The sequence below is a fragment of the Mytilus californianus genome, unplaced genomic scaffold (genome assembly GCF_021869535.1).
Source record: "Mytilus californianus isolate M0D057914Y unplaced genomic scaffold, xbMytCali1.0.p SCAF_15, whole genome shotgun sequence".
Lineage (NCBI taxonomy): Eukaryota > Metazoa > Mollusca > Bivalvia > Mytilida > Mytilidae > Mytilus > Mytilus californianus.
Genome location: NW_026262637.1, coordinates 6855257 through 6874669, shown reverse-complemented (window position 1 = coordinate 6874669; position 19413 = coordinate 6855257). Strand labels below are relative to the sequence as shown.

At 31.2% G+C, this 19413-nt stretch overlaps 1 protein-coding gene across 19 annotated transcripts in view; it reads right to left on the bottom strand.

The window, feature by feature from the left end:
* LOC127725285 (neurogenic locus Notch protein-like) overlaps nt 1–16753 on the bottom strand; it is a 63256-nt gene extending 46503 nt beyond the window's left edge. For 12 of the 19 annotated variants that reach the window (XM_052232198.1, XM_052232203.1, XM_052232207.1 and 9 more), the window contains exons 1-10: nt 16632–16753; nt 16124–16281; nt 15273–15381; nt 14844–15014; nt 13884–14054; nt 12573–12743; nt 12199–12306; nt 11024–11137; nt 2362–2475; nt 1811–1924 (exon numbers count right to left, since the gene is read on the bottom strand). In XM_052232198.1, coding sequence (XP_052088158.1) covers nt 1811–1924; nt 2362–2475; nt 11024–11137; nt 12199–12306; nt 12573–12743; nt 13884–14054; nt 14844–15014; nt 15273–15381; nt 16124–16281; nt 16632–16689 — 1288 coding nt within the window. In that variant the 5' untranslated portion in view covers nt 16690–16753. The remainder of the gene's footprint in view (nt 1–1810; nt 1925–2361; nt 2476–11023; nt 11138–12198; nt 12307–12572; nt 12744–13883; nt 14055–14843; nt 15015–15272; nt 15382–16123; nt 16282–16631) is intronic. The other 7 variants (XM_052232208.1, XM_052232200.1, XM_052232202.1 and 4 more) reach the window with 3 other exon arrangements.
* Between the last annotated feature and the right edge of the window lie 2660 nt (nt 16754–19413).

Genomic DNA, 19413 nt, shown 5'->3' with positions numbered 1-19413 from the left:
CATTTGACAAAATCCGACGAGAATAACAAATATAACATCAAAATTAAATACTAGAATTTGGAATAGAAAGGTACCGTGACACGTCTTATAGCAATGCGGTTTCACACTCAGCAAAACAGTCACAATCGGGAATAAGTCACGTTCGGTAATTAAGATATCAGACGACGTAATGACAAACCACAATCTAACACGTGGTAAAAATGTCATTAGTTAGTTTGGACAAAGACACATCGTATGGACTATCCAATTCGTGATGGTGTCCGTAAAATTTACGGAGTGTCATTTTTAATCTGTCCTCCTCATAACTTTGTTAGAGCAGTTTCTGTGTAAGGAGCACACTCCTGTATATGAAGTCCGTATAGTGTAAACAAGCACGAGAATAACGTATTAATTGAGATATTTAAACACCATACGAAGGGGCAGAGGGTATGTTACTGCTAAGAAATGGGAAATTGATAATTGGGAAGTTGAAATCGTCCCGTTTATCATAGATTTTCGTGTGAAGTCGTCCATCTGTGTCAATATTGAGGAAAAGATCAAGGTATGAAGCAGTCCTTCTAGTATCAGTAGTATCCTTATTCTCAAGTTCACTGGGATATATGAGATGTAAGTATTGGCTGTAATATGGGTTATTCAATGATAGAACATCATCAATATATCGGAAAGTAAAATTAAAGAATTTCGCAAGGTGCTTTTTCTTTTTGTCTTTTAGAAGGTTCTGAATGAATTCTGCTTCATACGAGTACAAAAACAAATCGGCCAGTACGGGTGCACAATTAGTTCCCATTGGAATACCGACTGTCTGTTGAAATATAAATCCTCCAAACTCAACAAATACATTGTCGATCAAAAAGTCCAGCATTTTGATAATATCATCTTCAGTATTATTTCTGGTAGATTCAGTGTGGTTTTTCACAAAATATGAATTATTGTAACCCAAAACAAGAAATTTGTATCTACGATTCCCATTTTTATAGAAAAAGCTCTGTTTAATGAGATGGTGAAGTCGATCTTTCAACTGAGCATTGGGAATAGTGGTGTAAAGCATAGAAAAATCAAAAGTCTTTATGTTGCTGCAAAATTGCAAAGATTGTGATCGAAGATTACGCAGTAGATCTTTCGAATTTTTGAGAATCCACATCTGGTTAACACCACTGGTAGAATATATCTCATCACAATATTTTTGAAGCCCATCTTTAACTGTAGAAAGAATAGTAGTCAGTACTTAAGAAAGATGTTTAGTCGAACATTTTGATGACCCAGCTATGTATCGTTCTTTAGATGGAGTTTTGTGTAGTTTTGGTATTCAGTATAATGATGGTAAATTTTCTTCGTTTTCTTTGATGTTGATACAAAAAGAATGAAGGACAGATTTGTGATTTTGTAAAGTTTCGTCCTTGGTAAATGATGTTAAAGAATATGTAGGGTTACCAGTAGTTCTATTTATTCCAAGCTCAGTTGTGAGACATTGCAAATAATGGTTTTTACATATGAAGACAATATTATTGGAGGCTTTATCTGTGACGCTCAAATCAAAAAAGTTAAAAAGGCCAAATAAAGTACAAAGTTGTAGAGCATTTAGGACCCAAAAATCCTAAACATTTTGCCAAATACAGCTAAAGTAATTTATTCCTGGGATAGAAAATCCTTTTTGAACCTTACATTGTTTGTCACCATTTTTTAACTTCCTTCAGTTAAACTTTCTGAATTAAATATAAAAATAAGGACTGAATTAGATTTTGAAAATCAGTCTTTCAACATTTCATTTTTCACTTGAGCTGATAAATCTCGATGAATGACAAAGACTTACTTATTTCACAATGAACTCCGTCATATCCAGGAACACATGCACATGTGTATCCATTCACATTATCTGTGCAGCTACCTCCGTGTTCACATGGTCCAGATGCACATTCATTGATATCTGTTAAATTATACAAAACAAAAGATGTTTAATGGGAAGATGCAATCAACAAAAAAGCTCATCGAAGATACTATGATTGAAATTGTGTACGCCAGACGCACGTTTCGGCTACAAAAGACTCATCAGTGACGCTCGAATCTAAAAAGTTAAAAAGGCCAAATAAAGTACAAAGTTGTAGAGCATTTAGGACCCAAAAATCCTAAACGTTTTGCCAAATACAGCTAAAGCAATCTATTCCTTGGATAGAAAATCCTTAGTATTAAGTCACCAAATCCTTTTTGAACCTTACATTGTCTGTAACCATTCTTTAACTTCTCTAAGTTAAACTTTCTGAATTAAATACAGATATAAAGACTGAAATAGATTTTGAAAATCAGTCTTTCAACATTTCATTTTTCACTTGAGCTGATAATTCCCGCTGAATGAAAAAGACTTACTTATTTCACAGTGAACTCCATTATAACCTGGAGCACATGTGCAGGTGTATCCATTCACCTTATCAGTACAGCTACCCTCATTATCACAGGGTCCGGACGCACATTCATCAATATCTGTAAACAACAAGATACTGTGTGTTTACAGACCATTGAATATAGTTAAGGTGTTCCAATTGGTACCCTTCAAAAACTTATACGTAGTCAGACAATCAAGTTCCTTATGTGTACATATTCAAAATGACATCAAATTTCCATAGCAAGTAAAAGCTATTTTCTGACTGACATTTCGACAGAGGAAGTCTCATGTTGAGTTTGTACGCTTCCGCCATATAAAGTACCCATTATTATCAGCAGCAATATTGAGTCTTTTGTCATAGAAACTCACTATTTCTCAATTTGTTATGGAAAACAAATATTTTCAAATATTACTTCATTTTGTTTTAAATACGGGTGATGAACCCTGTTGGAATGTAAAATGTTCCCGTTTTGTCTTACTTGTTTGACAGTTTATGTCTGTGTATCCATCAGCACATGTGCAGGTGTATGCGTTTACTCCATCAGTACATGTACCTCCATTTTGACATGGCTTTGGAGCACATTCGTCTATATCTGAATGTTATTGAAAAAGAAATTTTAGTTGTTTCATATGCAATGCTTTGCATCAAGAGGTTCTGCCCTGTACATCTGCAATCAATGAATCAACATATTTCATATTTTTAACCTTAATCGAACTTCTATTAACTAAAAGCAAATCTGTGATGTACTCAGACCATATAGAAGAATATCACAATTCATTACTAATAATAAAATAAGACGACACTAATAGAAAACTTTCTTCTTACTTCTTTCACAATGAACTCCGTCATATCCAGGAACACATGAACATGTGTATCCATTCACATTATCTGTACAGCTACCTCCGTGTTCACATGGTCCAGATGCACATTCATTGATATCTGTTAAATTATACAAAACAAAAGACGTATAATCGGAAGATGAAATCAACAAAAAAGCTCATCATAGATACTAGCATAAAACTTGTGTACGCCAGACGCGCGTTTCGGCTACAAAAGACTGATCAGTGACGCTCGAATTAAAAAAGTTGAAGAGAATTGAGGACCCAAAATTCTAAACGTTTCTGCCAAATACAGCTAAAGTAATCTATTCCTGGGATAGAAAATCCTTAGTATTTGGTCACCAAATCCTTTTGAACCTCACATTGTTTGTTACCATCTTTAACTTCAATAAGTTAAACTTACTGAATGAATTATAAAAATAAGGACTGAATTAAATTTTGAAAATGAGTCTTTCAACATTTAATTTTTGACTTGATCTGATAAATCCCGCTGAATGACAAAGACTTACTTATTTCACAATGAACTCCGTCAAATCCGGGAACACATGAACATGTGTATCCATTCACATTATCTGTACAGCTACCTCCGTGTTCACATGGTCCAGATGCACATTCATTGATATCAGTTAAATTATACAAAACAAAAGATGTTAAATAGGAAGATGCAATCAACAAAAAAGCTCGAATCAAAAAAGTTAACAAGGCCAAATAAAATACAAAGTTGAAGAGCATTGAGAACCCAAAAATCCTAAATGTTTTGCAAAATACAGCTATAGCAATATATTCCTGGGATAGAAAATCCTTTTGAACCTAACATTGTCAGTTACCATTCTTAAACTTCCTTAAGTGAAACTTTCTGAATGAAATTTAAAAATAAAGACTGAAATTTCATTTTTGACTTAGCTGATAAATCCTGCTGAATAACAAAGATTTACTTATTTCACAGTGAACTCCATTATACCCTGGAGCACATGTGCACGTGTATCCATTCACTTTATCAGTACAGCTACCCTCATTATCACAAGGTCCGGACGCACATTCATTGATATCTGTAAACAACAATATGATGTGTGTTTACAAGATAATATTTGTTTTCAGACCGTTGAAAATTGTGTGTTACAATTGGTACCCTTCAAAAATATTCAATTAATGTATACCTAGTCAGACAATCATGTTCCTTATCAGTTCATTTTTCAAATGACATCAAATGTATATTTTTTTACAGACAGACATCTTGACACGGAAAGCTTCATCTTGTGTTTGCACGCTTCGTTCATATAAAATACACATAATTATTTGCAGCAAAATTGAGTCTTTTGTTATAGAAACTCTATATGACTCAATTTGCCATGTAAACATTTTCAAATACCATCTAAACCGAACATTTTCAAGTATTCCTTCATTTTGTTTTAAATGAGGATGAAGAAACCTTTAGGAACCTTAAATGTTCCCGTTTTGGCCTACTTTTTTGATACTTATTGTCTTTGAATCAGGCAGAAAATATGCAGGTGTATGCGTTTACTCTATCAGTACATGTACTTTCATGTTGGCATGGAGATGAGACACATTCATCAATATCAGCAAATACATAGATCAAATAATGTAATTACTTCTTTTTGCATGAGGTTAATATTTAATCAGATAAAGCCTCGATTCAAGATTCATAGATTCAATATCTTATATTTCCAATAACTGCTATTGTCGATGCAAATATGGGTTCAAACTATCTCTTGACTCCTTCATCTGCCACAAGTACAACAATTTTGATTCTGGAACGGTCATTTTGATCTGAACAGCTCTTGTAAAAAAGACTGAACAATAAATCATTAAGTCATTATCTTTTAGTCCATTTTCGGAATTTAACACAGCAGTCAAATAAGCACTGTTCTGATTGAAGTCAATTGAGTCATGTTATTGTTCGTCTACTCAAATGAACAGAGGTCGTTATTTTTTATAAGTCTTTTTATTTTTGGCCATGGCGTTGTCAGTTTGTTTTCGATCTATGAGTTTGACTGTCCCTCTTGTATCTTTCGTCCCTCTTTTCTCAATTAAATTGTTTCATCTTGTTCATGTCGGGGCCTTTGATAGCCGCGTATAAGGTTTGGGTTTTTCTCATTGTTGTACGGTTGGTTATAATTGCTTACATCTACTCCATTTGAATTTTGGTGGATGGTTGTCTCATTTGCAATCATACAACATCTCTTTATTTTTATATGAAGTGGGTTTTTTTCGTTTAATATATAATTCAATCCAAAAACGAGAAAATGAATATTAAGAAGTTAACCAAAACCTATAGGAAGAAAACCGACAACACTATGACTGAATAGTGACAATAAGACAAATATCAGTCCACCAATATTTAATCCATGAATAGGGAATCAAACTTCAAAATCTCATGTTGACTTTAATGACACGTTACTGTTTAAAAGCGAATACTTATGAAATGTGTAAATGAAACAAATAATAAAATTATTAATAGGGGCTTGAATTTATTTGAATTTTATCAAATATTTTACCACGCGCGATGGTAAAGGGTAAAAGATTATCATAAAAGGCCAACCCGTTGTTTAATCAATAGAAATGCAACCCCCTCTGAATTATGTCTATTCTAATAGTATAATGTAGGTGATTATTTCCGATCGAAGCGCTCTAGGTCAAGGGAAATATTTACTGTTCCCGTAATTGAATACATTTGTCATATTAACGTTAAGGCGTAGAAAAATGCTTAAACGATTTACAGTTGTAGATAGTAAGGATGAATTTTTAAAATTATGATGATGTTATTATTGTGTGTGTTTCGTTCGGAAAAGATGGAAATGATTTTTGTTATATTCTGTTATCACATTTAAAAATGATGCTGAGCCATCTTCCAAATTCGTACCGATTATCAGGTTGTCTGCATATTGATATCGTAAAATATCAGCAGCGAGTCACAACATGAAGCTTTTTGTCGAGTGAGCGCAGCAAACGAGATCAAAAAGGCTTCATAATGTGTCGAGCAGCTGATATTTTACAATATAAATATGCAGACAACAAGATAATCGATTTATCGGGTTGTATTTGCGTATTTTGCATGATAGAAACGAGTATTTCCTTTGTTTCACCAGAAAACAGGAAGATGACGTGATAAGTCCGGAACAATCTTATCAACGTCGGTTCATATAATATGATGTCAGTGATATGTCCGGGTCAAAGTTATTAAGGCCGGGTCAACGTCTTTGAAATCACAAAGCCGTGATATGCAATTTTATTAAGAGATGAGCAGAGTGATACAGATAGTGGGACGACCGATAAATGCCTTTATACGGTTCATTTCCAATGTCATAATATTCATGCTATCACGTCACAGTAGGCATCGATACAGTGTTTAATGACGTCATATTTAGACCTATATCGTTTTCGAGGGTATAATTACTTTTTAATAAAAATTTATAGATGAGATAATGGGCTTTAACCAAATTCGTTTCAATGTTTGTTTATGTTTTCGTGTTAATTTATTACTGCATACGATGTGGGAGTGAACAGCCCTAACAAGTCATGATGTTGTCGATCACACGCCAAACAATATATTCTTATTTTACCATGGGGTTTACTCAAAGCGTTTAAAGAAAGTCATATATATACAAGAACTGTATTTATATACTTTCGTATGGTGTGAGTGCGTATTCTCGTCACATTGTAGCAACTAATTTACACTGTAATATGAATATGTACATAAAAAGTTATAACTTGTTGTTCTCCTCTTCTCTTGTTTCAGTAAGATTCTTCTCTATTTTGTCCACCAGTCCATTTTTCGAGGCTGTCTTTTCATCGTCTTTGTTCTAATAACAGCTGTAGAGTTATTATATCTTATATTTTATCAGTATGACTTGAACGATTTTTAAAAATATGAGATTTGTTTAAATCTATTTAAATTTGCAGTAAAAGCATATTATCCGTTAATAATGGAAATCTACAAGATTTAATGAAAGTCCTATACATTGCTTTGATTACTACTGAAATGTATTAGGTTAAATATATCATACATTGAAAACTGTTTTCCCTTTTTTGTCTGATTTCATGTAAATAATCTTCATTTTATTACTCTAACTAATTTTGAGGGAGTGAATACTTACCGAAAATGACTATTTATATTCTTTTTTCTTGTTGGTGCATGGTACGATATTTATCAAAATATCCTACCTCGGGCTACAACTTTGTTAAAATTTCTTACTTTCAGCAACAACCTGCTTCAGTAAAAGAGAGAGAAAACTAGTAGCGAAGACATTTTATCAAAATTTAATCATTAACGACTAAGTTTTAGCCAAAAGCCTAAATCAACAAAATGTGTTTTAAATGCATTTCGATGTAGTTTTCAGCAGTCTATTTGGGAATGAGTCTTACGGTATATATTTTTTAAACATAAGTTTTAACATTGATGTTTCATTAAATCAACAAAACGTTGATATATAAATACATATGTATACTTAATTGAAAGAGTGTTTTTCTTCATTCAATCATTTATCATTATTTTTTATTCATTCATTAATTTTTAAAATTTATACTTCAAATGAGTCATGCTCATTTTATTTACTTTTTTCCAATAATCTTGAAATAATCGTTTTCTTCCATTTCATTATTGTTTATAAAAACAAAATACAAACACAAAGGTGTAAAACTACTATACTCTTATAGTTTATGTATCGAATGTACTGGAAAAGTTCAACATATTCATACTTAGTATTTAATACATTCCTCTTTATCAACTTGTTTAAATTTTAAAAAATTAGTACATACGTGTCAAGAGGATTATCTTTCGATCTAGAACATATGTTTACCGAACAATAGTAGCATATTTAAAAACATTGTTGAATAATTAACAGCAATGTTAATTGCAGCTTATTTGATTCATAATAACAAATGAAAAGCCAAAGTTGCATTGGCATTTTATTGTAATTTGTTTAGGTATTCAAAAGGGTAAGCAGGTATGATTTAACGTAAAATCTTAAAGATCTTAAAGAAGATTAGATCTTTCATATTTATTAAATTTTAACACGCACAATTTATAAGTAATTTTGCATATGCTACTTAACCATTGTTTTTTTTACTCATCAAAAAAAAAGAATTAGTTGAACAATTATACAGGAAATTACACAATTGAGAAAATCGATGAGCGTATTATCAAATTACACTAACAAAATATACTTATCTTAAAAATTGCACCGATTATTTGTTCATTTGTTTTGTTATTGTTATTGTTTTTGTTCGTGTTTTTTTTTTTTCCTTTTTGTGTTCATTTGGTTTTTTTGTTTTTTTTTGGTCTGTAACATTTTATTATCTTTTATGATAGTATGAGGCTGAATTGTATGAAATGCATTTTCTAAATTGAAAACATGTATTTTTTTATCTTTATTTTTAACATTCAATCATTTCCATATATAGCATTTTATACGAAGCACGATCTTTCTATACATATGTATTTATTTTTCACGATATTCTTTAAATTATAACTTTTCTCCTGTTTTGTTGATGTTTTTAAAATGTTTTTCTTACACGAGTTGTAAAATCTTCTTTTGACTTTTTTTCTTAGATCAAATCTATGACTCGAAAGTACATGATCTTATCAATATGGTTGTGGTAAAATACATTGCATTAACTTTTTTAAAGACTAGTTTATTAAATAAAGTGATTACAGATGTGTCAAGAAGATTATTTTTTGACTTTTTTTTTAAATTCAAAATTGTCCACATTAAAATAATGATGACAATGTCCAACTTACTGATAATTACGACTAATTTAACTTATGGCATACAAATAATTAATGTTGACTTTGTTTTTTCTTTAAAAAAATAAGACAAAAGTTAATCTTCTTGACATATCTGTACTCAACTTTTTTTTATAATTAGTTGTTAATATTTGCTAAGGCATTCTATTGCAATTTGCAGTGTATTTAAAAAAAAAGGTAAACAGGCATAATTGAACGAGAAATTGTAAGAGAAGACAAAATCTTACATACTTATTAAATCTAACACGCAAAATATATATAAGTTCTTGTGTACATGTAACTTATCTATTATATTTATCAATAAAAAAATATTTCATAACTCTCGCGGTAAACCAAAATGTATGAAAAGGTCTCACTCAAAGTTGCTATACATTCTAATTGGAGAAACGTTAGGGTGGTGGTATCTGATAATTATAACTTTGTCATTTTCACAAATGTCAAGACAAATGAATTAACACATCGAAGATTCGTGAAAACCACCGTTGACTACATGTTTCTTAATTACCATAGTTAGGAGATAATTAAAAAAAAATACATCAACCATATTTTAGAATTGGGAGTTAATGCTATTGAATATTTGCGATTTATAAGGTCATCACTGGAAAATAGATCCAGCCATCTTTTAGTAAGGGTTCCAGGTATTGAAAATCTGAGAAATTTTTTTCCTGTGTCGTATGCTTTTAGGTAAAATGAAGCTATCTGGATGCTACCAAAGTGCTTATCAGTAAAACTCGAAAATATCGAATATATTCAAATGTTTTTTTAATTGGCATTATTTTTTTTTATATTTCCTTGTTTTATCAATCTGATTAAAATATATCGTGTGTCCATGCTTTGCCCCGTTCTGTTGTGACAATCATTACACCAGCCATTGATATTTCAAGCAGCAAATATTTGAAGATGTGTTTTTTTTAAGAATAAACCAGAAGATCCCGAAAGGTCTTTAAAACAGAAAGTAGAACGGAGCGTTGTCAGATCCTTGCAAGCGAAGTGTGGATACATGATCTGTATTTCAATCAGATTGAATTTTTATATGAAAATTTGTTTTTTCTAACAGTGTCATTGTTTTTTTTCTGTAAAAAAAGCATTAAAACAAAAAGAGCGTAAACAAAACAGTTTAATCCACTAAGGTATGCATTGCTAGAAGGAAATAAAAATATTTTTGTTTGAAAATATGAGTAATGGCTTGTACCAAGTCAGGAATATGACAGTTGTTGTCCATTCGTTTGATGTGTTTTTTATCATTTGATTTTGCCATTTGATTAGGGACTTTCCGTTTTGAATTTTCCTCGAAGTTCAGGATTTTTGTGATTTTACTTTTCGCTGTGGATCATAATCTTATTTTTCGAAACTCCTCCGTTGATACATTAAAAATCTTAATATTATCAGGCAAGGTTTGCCATAGATGAATTTAGCTACTTCTTAGGCACATTTGATCTCTGAGCTTTTCAAGTATTTTTGTTTTATACATCCTTGTTTTTCAAATGTTTGGATTTGAGCGTTCTTAATGAAGGAATATCCAGAAAAGCGCCTCGGATGCATAAAATTAATCAAAGATGTTTTCTTTTAAAAACAGCACTACGCTTGATATTGGTACAATGACACTTTTAAGGCTAAAGTGTCAAGTTCGACATGTAAATGTAAGTTTTTTCAAGATGTGATAAGGAGGATGTTGATGATTAGATTTTAAAGTTTACAGTACGTACCTCCTTATATTCCAAACGTTCCTGGTGACTTGCGCCGCCATGAAGTTTTCAAATAAAAAATATAATTCCGAACGACGAAATAAAAAACCGTTCACGTAGCAGGATCTGCTATAAAATATGTCACGTATAATTTACGCATGCCTTCACTTTCTTTAAAAACATACAAACTATCGTGATACATTGTCATCTACCTGAAAATAGAATTGACACAAAGGGAAAAAGGCGGAGAACTTGATTGTCTGATTTTAATATTATTATTAGTTCCGCTTGCTATTACAGTCCATTGTAAATTTTTAAGATATATTTTGCATGTCAATATATATATATATATAATACCTTGTTCACAATGAAGGCCAGAGTATCCGGGAATACATTCACAACTGTAAGCATTCACCTCATCTATACACTTTCCGCCGTGTCGACAATCCACAGAGACACAATCATCTATATCTAAAATGATAATCAGATCGGTTTCTCAGTCTGTTTTATATGTAATTCTTACTAGATGATTTTTCTTGCTTTAATGAATACATCCAGCTTCATATCAGTAATACATTTTCTTTCTTTTAGCATTTAACATTTCGATTAAGATCTCTTCAGTCCGATATGACATCATTTTATTAAAGCATATTAATTTTAATGACAAGCTTTTTAAAGAGTACAAAATGGATATCGCTTGATATCAACTCGGGTTATTTAATTTAATAAGATAATAAACAAGCCTAAAACGAAACTTCTGGTGAAATATTTCCGATTTCGCAGGCTTCATTTCATTATATTCCGCCTACGGTATAGAAGAAAGTGCTTCTGGAATCCAGACTCCTGTTACATACTACGTATACGTTTTCAAGCTTTTTCTGAGCTTCAGAATGGAATCCAGTTTGACCCAAAAGTTTTTGGTATATCATCGTAAAAATCACAAATCTCCATTGTCAAGGGTCCGTTGTTCAATCGTTGACCTAACGAATAGACGATGGAAATGTCGAATTTCACACAAACATATTGCAAAAAAGGCCTTCTAAATTCAAGTATCTTTCGTGTTAATTTTTCATCTGACACTACGTTCAGGATGACAGGAGAAATATCTCGTCGTGTGGAAAATAGATAACAGGCTACAACCATAAGAGAAAGAAACAAACCGAATGAAATGCATAATTTCGTGTTTTGCATTTAGAATATAGATATCTTTAGATATTATGCAGATTAAAACATGAGTTATCCTTTTAAAGAGACTGGCAAACCATGCAACATATACATTCGATTTTTGTTATTCATTTTACGTCAAACCTTCTAGTTAATACAATTAGTGTTAATGGTAAAATGGGTTAAATGATACAGTTTTATAGTAAGTTTGCCTTCAAGAAAATTATTTAATTCAACTCTCTTTAAGATAAAGTTGTTTTTTGCTTTTTTGTGCATCTTTTGACTCACAATCATTTTATATATTTGACTTTCAAAACTTTCGCTCTCTTTCGCACCGAAGAAAGTTATTTAAGACAATCTAAACTTACTTGTTTCACAATTAGTGCCTTCGAATCCTATTAAACAGGAGCATTGGTAACCATAGTGAATATTCGCACAAGTTGCTCCATTTTGACAGGGACCAGTCCCGCAATAATCTGCAATCAGAGATCATTGTTGAAAACGGCCAAGATCATTCAAATGTATTATACACATCATTATTAATGTGCAAATGAATATTAATCGTCAAGGTTTTTTGAAACTTTAAAACAACGTTAAAACGGAAAAAATCAAAATGACCCTACATAATTTCAATCTCAGAGTAAATTGCTTGATTGAGGAAAATAAAATTTTATGATACTACAACATATTCCTATTAAAATATACTATTGGTATCCTTAATAAAGGCATTTATAATACATACTTGGACAGGCTAGAGTATTACATACTCCACTATCGCTGGTTATACCATCACAACCGTTTCCTCCGTGAGCAGGAGCAGGATTGTCACATGCTCTGGTCCGGGTGTTGGTACCGCCTCCGCAAGTCACTGGACAAGCGCTAAACTTTGACCATTCACTCCATACTCCATTCACTGTCAAAACATGATTTTATCAATTAAGTTAACGAAGCAATTAGAAACTGAAAGTAAAGGTTATTGATTGATAGTCATGCCCTGCTCCCTCCATTTCTATGGATTTGATTATTCCGTTAAAAGATTCATTAAAATTTAGTCCTTGATATTTAGGATTGCGAATACAAGATGCTTATCAATAAAGATATCTACAAATCTACATGTCACTGTTCGATCTTTAACAATTGATATAGACCCATTTTACATTTCTTTCGCTTATATATGTGAATTAAACAAAGGCTGCAAAAAGCTATTTATATGTTGTGCATTAATAATATCAGATTATTACATGTCATTTTTCATATCAGATGAATTATCAGCCCTCGGTCATTATCAGCCCTCGAGCCGGCATTTTTCATATCAGATGTATTATCAGCGCAAGGTTCAATATCAGCCCAAGAGCCGAAGGCTCGAGGGCTGATAATACATCTGATATGAAAAATGACATGTTATAATTTTTTTACCATACGCTTCAACAACGGAGAAAAATAACAGTTTAATATATTGATCCTTTAGGTGGTTCTCAAGTAGAAGTTCAAAAAGTGAAAAGTTTACGGACGACGGACGCCAAATGTAATACATCCGATATGAAATCTTTCTATCATATGCCTCAACAGTGGAGAAAAATAACAGTATAATATATTTTTATATTGACGATAAAAAAAATCATCAAAACATAATGAACACTGTTTGGAAAATTCAACATTTGTAAAGTAACTTGCTAAATTATGCTTGAAACTTTGAAAAATGCATTTATTGTATCATTTTCCTAACATTTGTTTTGCGATATTTTTTTCATATAAGACCGCTAAGCACCTTTCGGAAAATATGGAATTCACGTAAACTTAATGCTATTATCATACTGTAAAAATTATAAGTTATTCACTCTAAGTATGTGATAATGCATAATATAGTAACTTATAGGCATATTTATATAATATGTAATTAAATTTATCATAGTTTAGAAGAAGAATTAAATCATAATTTACACAAAATGAAATTCTTTTTACTTTGGGAACATATGTAATTATCAATTTGTTTGAAAGTGGACAAAATGAATATAACCTATTGTTTGTTATTATGTGACACAATGCATCATACCTGGACATGCCTGAGTGTTACAGGCACTACTTGTCACAGTACTACCCAAACAAGACGCCCCGCCATTAGCTGGTGATGGATTATTACAGTATCTGTAGCTATATTTATAGCCAGTTCCACAATCTTTAGAACAAGATCCATAACTTCCCCATGACGACCAACCTCCATTAACTACATAATAGAAATGTTTAAAGGTTTTTTATTCGATTGATATAATTATTTTTTTTTAACTTTGCATGATTATTTCAAATTTTCACATTTGACCATGTCTAAGGGTAGAAAGTTGCATACATCGAAGTTTCCACACTTGATATTGTGCAATGTCTTTTCATTGATCATTGGATTTTAACATGAGTAACATCTGCCACTAAAGTAGCAGTAAATACTGGATCTAGCGTGGTGCCCTTGGTTTGTATTTTGGTTCAGTTTTAAGCATCTGTTTGGTGCTATGGACCTGTGTATTTTCGTCGTAATATTTCACCTTTTTTAGCAATGGAGTTGTCTGACCTTTTCAAATTATATATCCTAAATGTCCCCTCGGTATCGATATATGTTTATTATATGTCATTGTAAGACTTTAGTTTGCAAAATTGAAGTACAAACATATCTATGATATTCGGATAACCAATAATATTTTCCGTGTCATTGACTGCTATAGCATATATAAGATAGGCATGCATCTAATACTATATCAATATCATTTATGGACGAGTGATACTTGATGTAAATTTGTATGATGCAACACGTAAACAGGTAAAAAAAATCTAAACACGAAAAAAAAATAAAAAATAATAAATAAGACTCTCCCTCTAAAATAGCTCTTAAACTTTTTAATTAAAGATATGTCAAAATGATTATGTGTTTCATTATGATTAATTATAGCAGTATAAATTTGGTTTTTACCACAAACTATCTAACATAAATATTCTGTTTAATCAACCTGGTATCTCCACTACTTACTTGGACATCCCTGTGTATTGCAGGAGGCGTAATACGAACTGCTACCCGAGCAGTAATTTCCACCATTTTTGCGACTAGGATTGTTACACGATCGTGTATGATACCTGGTTCCACTTCCACAAGATTTTGTACAAGAAGACCAACTTCCCCAAGAAGACCATCCTCCATGAACTAAAAGTAGTGTTACACTAATGAAAACTGTGCGTAGAGATTTAATTCATTTATTAGCTTATCAATTTATTCATTAACTTATATAACATTAAATCAGGTAAAACTCATTTAAATACTTCATCCTTTTAACTTTGTAACATTTGTTTTAAAATACTACTTTAATGACATTTTAACACCAGATAAAAGAGTGAGATGAAGTGCATGTTTACTTCTTAATACATCCAACCACAAAATTATTCATATTTCCATATGCCTTACCGATACATCCAACAGTTAGATAATTTATATGTCCGTAGTTAGAATTGGTATTTGTACATCCTGAAGAACAGGAATACGATCTGCATTTGTATTTTTTCATGATTTCTCTCTAAAAATAACAACAACGTTTTGATTATTAATTGTATAAAGTTTTCCATAATAATTGTTGAACGTTAAATTTATGACAGTGAAATTAAAACAACGCCTTTTCGTGTTCGTTTGTCTGTTGTATTTCCTGGTTCTATGAATGTAATACCATGCAATTGTGTGCAAGGTAATTTTAGTTGCAGTGAAAAGATTAATAATGAAAATGTACAGTTCATTGCATCTTTCTTGCCCGTGTCAGTAGTGTCCGTATTGTCTTTTGTGATGTTTTTTTTTTATTTCAATGAACTTGGCCTGTGTTGGACGGACAAATTAGTGGTTCATCGATTTCCATGCTCCAAATATTAAAATATCTACTAACCTCTTTCATAGATACACAGATTTGATTTGGAAGTTTGCTGTTGCTGTGAAATTTTTATATAAATTATATTACATCTTAACTCATCATTACCATTCTTTGTATAACTTTATTATTCTTATTAGAGTAAACTAAATGTGTTACTTTAATGGAAAACGAATGCCCTAAAATCATTTGTATTAGGACTAACTTATTACAGTTTTGATTAGTATTCTTTAGATATTCCAATTTAAAGTCGTATCGTGAGATTAGATATATTTTAACGATTTGCTTTCTCGAAAAACCAGACCAAAGAATACAAAGATTGTTAAGCTTCTTGAAGAAGTTCAAATCTAATAAAAGTAATCAGTAACACTTTTATTTATCATATTTATTTAAATATACTAACGCCTCCCTCTCTAGATGACGAATTCTCCTCACATTCTTCCCAAGAACAGCCCTCTCTACATTCTTCATTAGCTGACGTCCACCAGTCCCTCTTGCGACGAACTAAAAATTTTGTGGCTGCCTTTTTACTTAAGGAAATATCTTGGTTTAGAAATATATCTGTAAAATTGGAGTGTTTTAGTGTTCAACAATAAAAATAAATATTAAGAAATAATATATGTTGGACTTATATTTCACAATTGTTACGTCAGCCATAATCGTTTGTAATTTGATCATGGATTCATTATTCTTAATTTATTTTAATAAGATTTTTTCACGGATAACAATCTGCATTGATAGTGAATGAAAGAAGATGCAGTGATCAATACGAAAGCAACCCAACAAAATATATTAATAAAAAAATATACTTCGGTCTTTATCGTCAAATTATACCATAACTGGAATTTTGAGTCATAAAATGTTGACACTTTTTATCGATCTGTAATGATGATACATTTCGATAAGCTTACCTTTTGCAATAATTTGCACCAAAAGTGAAAATCCTAGAAGATAAGTAAGACACTCCATCAAAATTTAGTCTGGTTACATCTAAAATATTATAAATATAATTTATTTATTTTATAAAATAAACGTCCCATATCTTATACAGTCAAATTGCATATGCAGATTGAATATCTTTCAGTTTAACTACTACATTATACTTGAGGAAAAATAAAAGATATACCGATTATCAAACTATATCCATCACCGATAAGACGATATTTTTTTTAATATTTAATAATGAACAGCTGTCATTTAAATTGTTCATGGAACAATTAGCATGCTTTCCCGTTAAAACATCAACATATGCAAAAAATAATGCGTATGCTTCGAACGATCAGAATGAAATCCTATTTCCTCTAGTGCTGAATTCAGGAAGCAGATCGATACTGGTGATAATAATCGCTTATTTCATAACTTCTAAAAAAAATGCAGTAAAAATGTTCATGTTTGCATTATATCAACGCGAATTGCTTTGATTTTGTCTGACACTTCCAGTTAATTCACATCATGAACGTTTTCATGTTTTGATGTTTCATGGCTGTATTGATATTTTCATAGTCAAATATGAGCTTCAAAGATAACATCGGCAAATGAAAACTTGCATTTCTTTCACTTTTGATGCCGTTAAGAGCGTCTTTCTTACAATGAAACACATGACTCGCACACTATTAACGGTTAGTACCCTTTCCGATTGCTTACATTGTCAACTATAATTCTCTTAATTTATCAAAAATTATCATGATATTGAAACATACTTAAAAATAATTGTCCTCTTCACCAATGTTCAAAAGATAAAATATGCATATGGAAAATGTTAATTAAATTTTGAAGAAGTCTGTAAAAACGAACTACTTACAACAACGAAATTAAGTGAAATGATCGAAAGTTTTCTGAAAATGGTGTTTTCGTTTGTTTTTATGTGTATTGTTCGAAATAATTCGTGAATAGTAAAAAAATAAACAAAGACCTTTTGTCAGACTGACCTTATTCTAATGCAATAAATATAACTCAAAATAGAGGCAATGTAACTTATTTTGTTTATTTAATTGCATTTGTTTGTACAATTAGGCGGTTTTACAATTTGTTGTTGTTTGTTCCTTTTTCTAATAAGAAATGGTAATTTCTTTTTTTTTTAAATAATACATTACCCTTTCTGTAACTTGAAGACCCATTATCAATCAAATATCTCAGAAGGTACAAAAGGGCTTAATGATGGGAAGATTATAAATATGTGTTCTATTATTTATTAATTTTTAGCACGCAAGATTTACAAGTACTTGTGTACGTTTAAATAAAGTTCGTACTATTTTATATATAAAAAAAATGGATATCTATTTGAGCAATAGACATGATAGAATGAAAAATGTTAGATTCTGGAAGATCATTCAAAGTAAAGTATACGTCGGAAGAGGCAACACTAGATTAAGGGGAAGTAACAGGCAATATTCCAAAAACATTGGATAGTCATTTTAAATCTTTACATTACTATCAGGATACAGGTTCTAGAATATTTCAGTTACCTACAAGATATCAACCTCATATATCGATGTTGTTGAATTGGCGTTTGTTTAATTAGAAAGTCCATAATATTTAAACTGAAATCATCTCTTTTGATGTAAAATATTGTTCTTTGCCTGGTTTCCTTGATGAGTTCCAAGTTGACCTTTACTGTGCGAAACAAACCTAACGCGAGAACAGTTTGAAGTAATCAATGTTACAACGTAAACGGATGAGTAGAATACGATCAATATAGATATAACTATTAAAAAAAGTATAACAAAAATACCAAACTCCATGGTATATTCAAAAAGGGGAAGTCCATCAAAATTGACAAAATCAAATTTAATCAATCAACGGAACGAGTGGAACACAATTGTCATATTCCTGACTTAGTAGAGGAATTTTTCGAAGTAATGGTTGGTTCAACCTGGTTTATAGCTAGCTTAAGCTCCCACTTGTATGACAGTTGTTTATAATTCCGTTATATTGACAAATTTGGGGGAGCAACCTAAACAGACACAATAGGTTTATGTGACAATAATTGGGATCCAGCAGCCAAAATATTTGAATCATTTACGGTAAAAAGACATTACACCAAATAGTGAGTAACAGGAATGGTCTACATTCTGAATTGTAACTCATAGTTTCATTCAATATCTTAACATTCAATAGTTCTTTTAACTCCCTTCTCGATAATACAGATGTGTAAGGAAATTTTATTCTAATTATTAAAAACAAATGCGTTACATACAATGTATTTATATAATGACATGTTTCGGTTTTGTTGTTAAATCACTGATCCATATTGAAACAATAACAAACAACGAATGATATAATGATTAATAATCAAAACTTCAATATTGTATCTCATTAGTAGTTATTCTTATGGACTTTTTTAAGGGGGGGGAGAATTTATGCATAATTTACATACTTGATGTTTCAACAGAAAAAAGTATGAGAATTTCTCCATACAATTTTATTTATTGATGATACTGTGACAGTTTTATGAATTTATTAAATGATAAGTACATACCGATTTCTACAGACACGATACAGGTATACAGGTACTAAAGCCGTAATAGACTAGCGGATATATTCTAGAACTGGTTGATGAACATTGAAAACCTGTTTTCTTTGAAACTTCCGATTCAGCATTTCATGTTCGTTCAAAGCGACTCGGCACGAGCAGTGTATATAACGCGTATAATAAGAACAATTTGTGTATAAAATACATATAATCAGTATAAA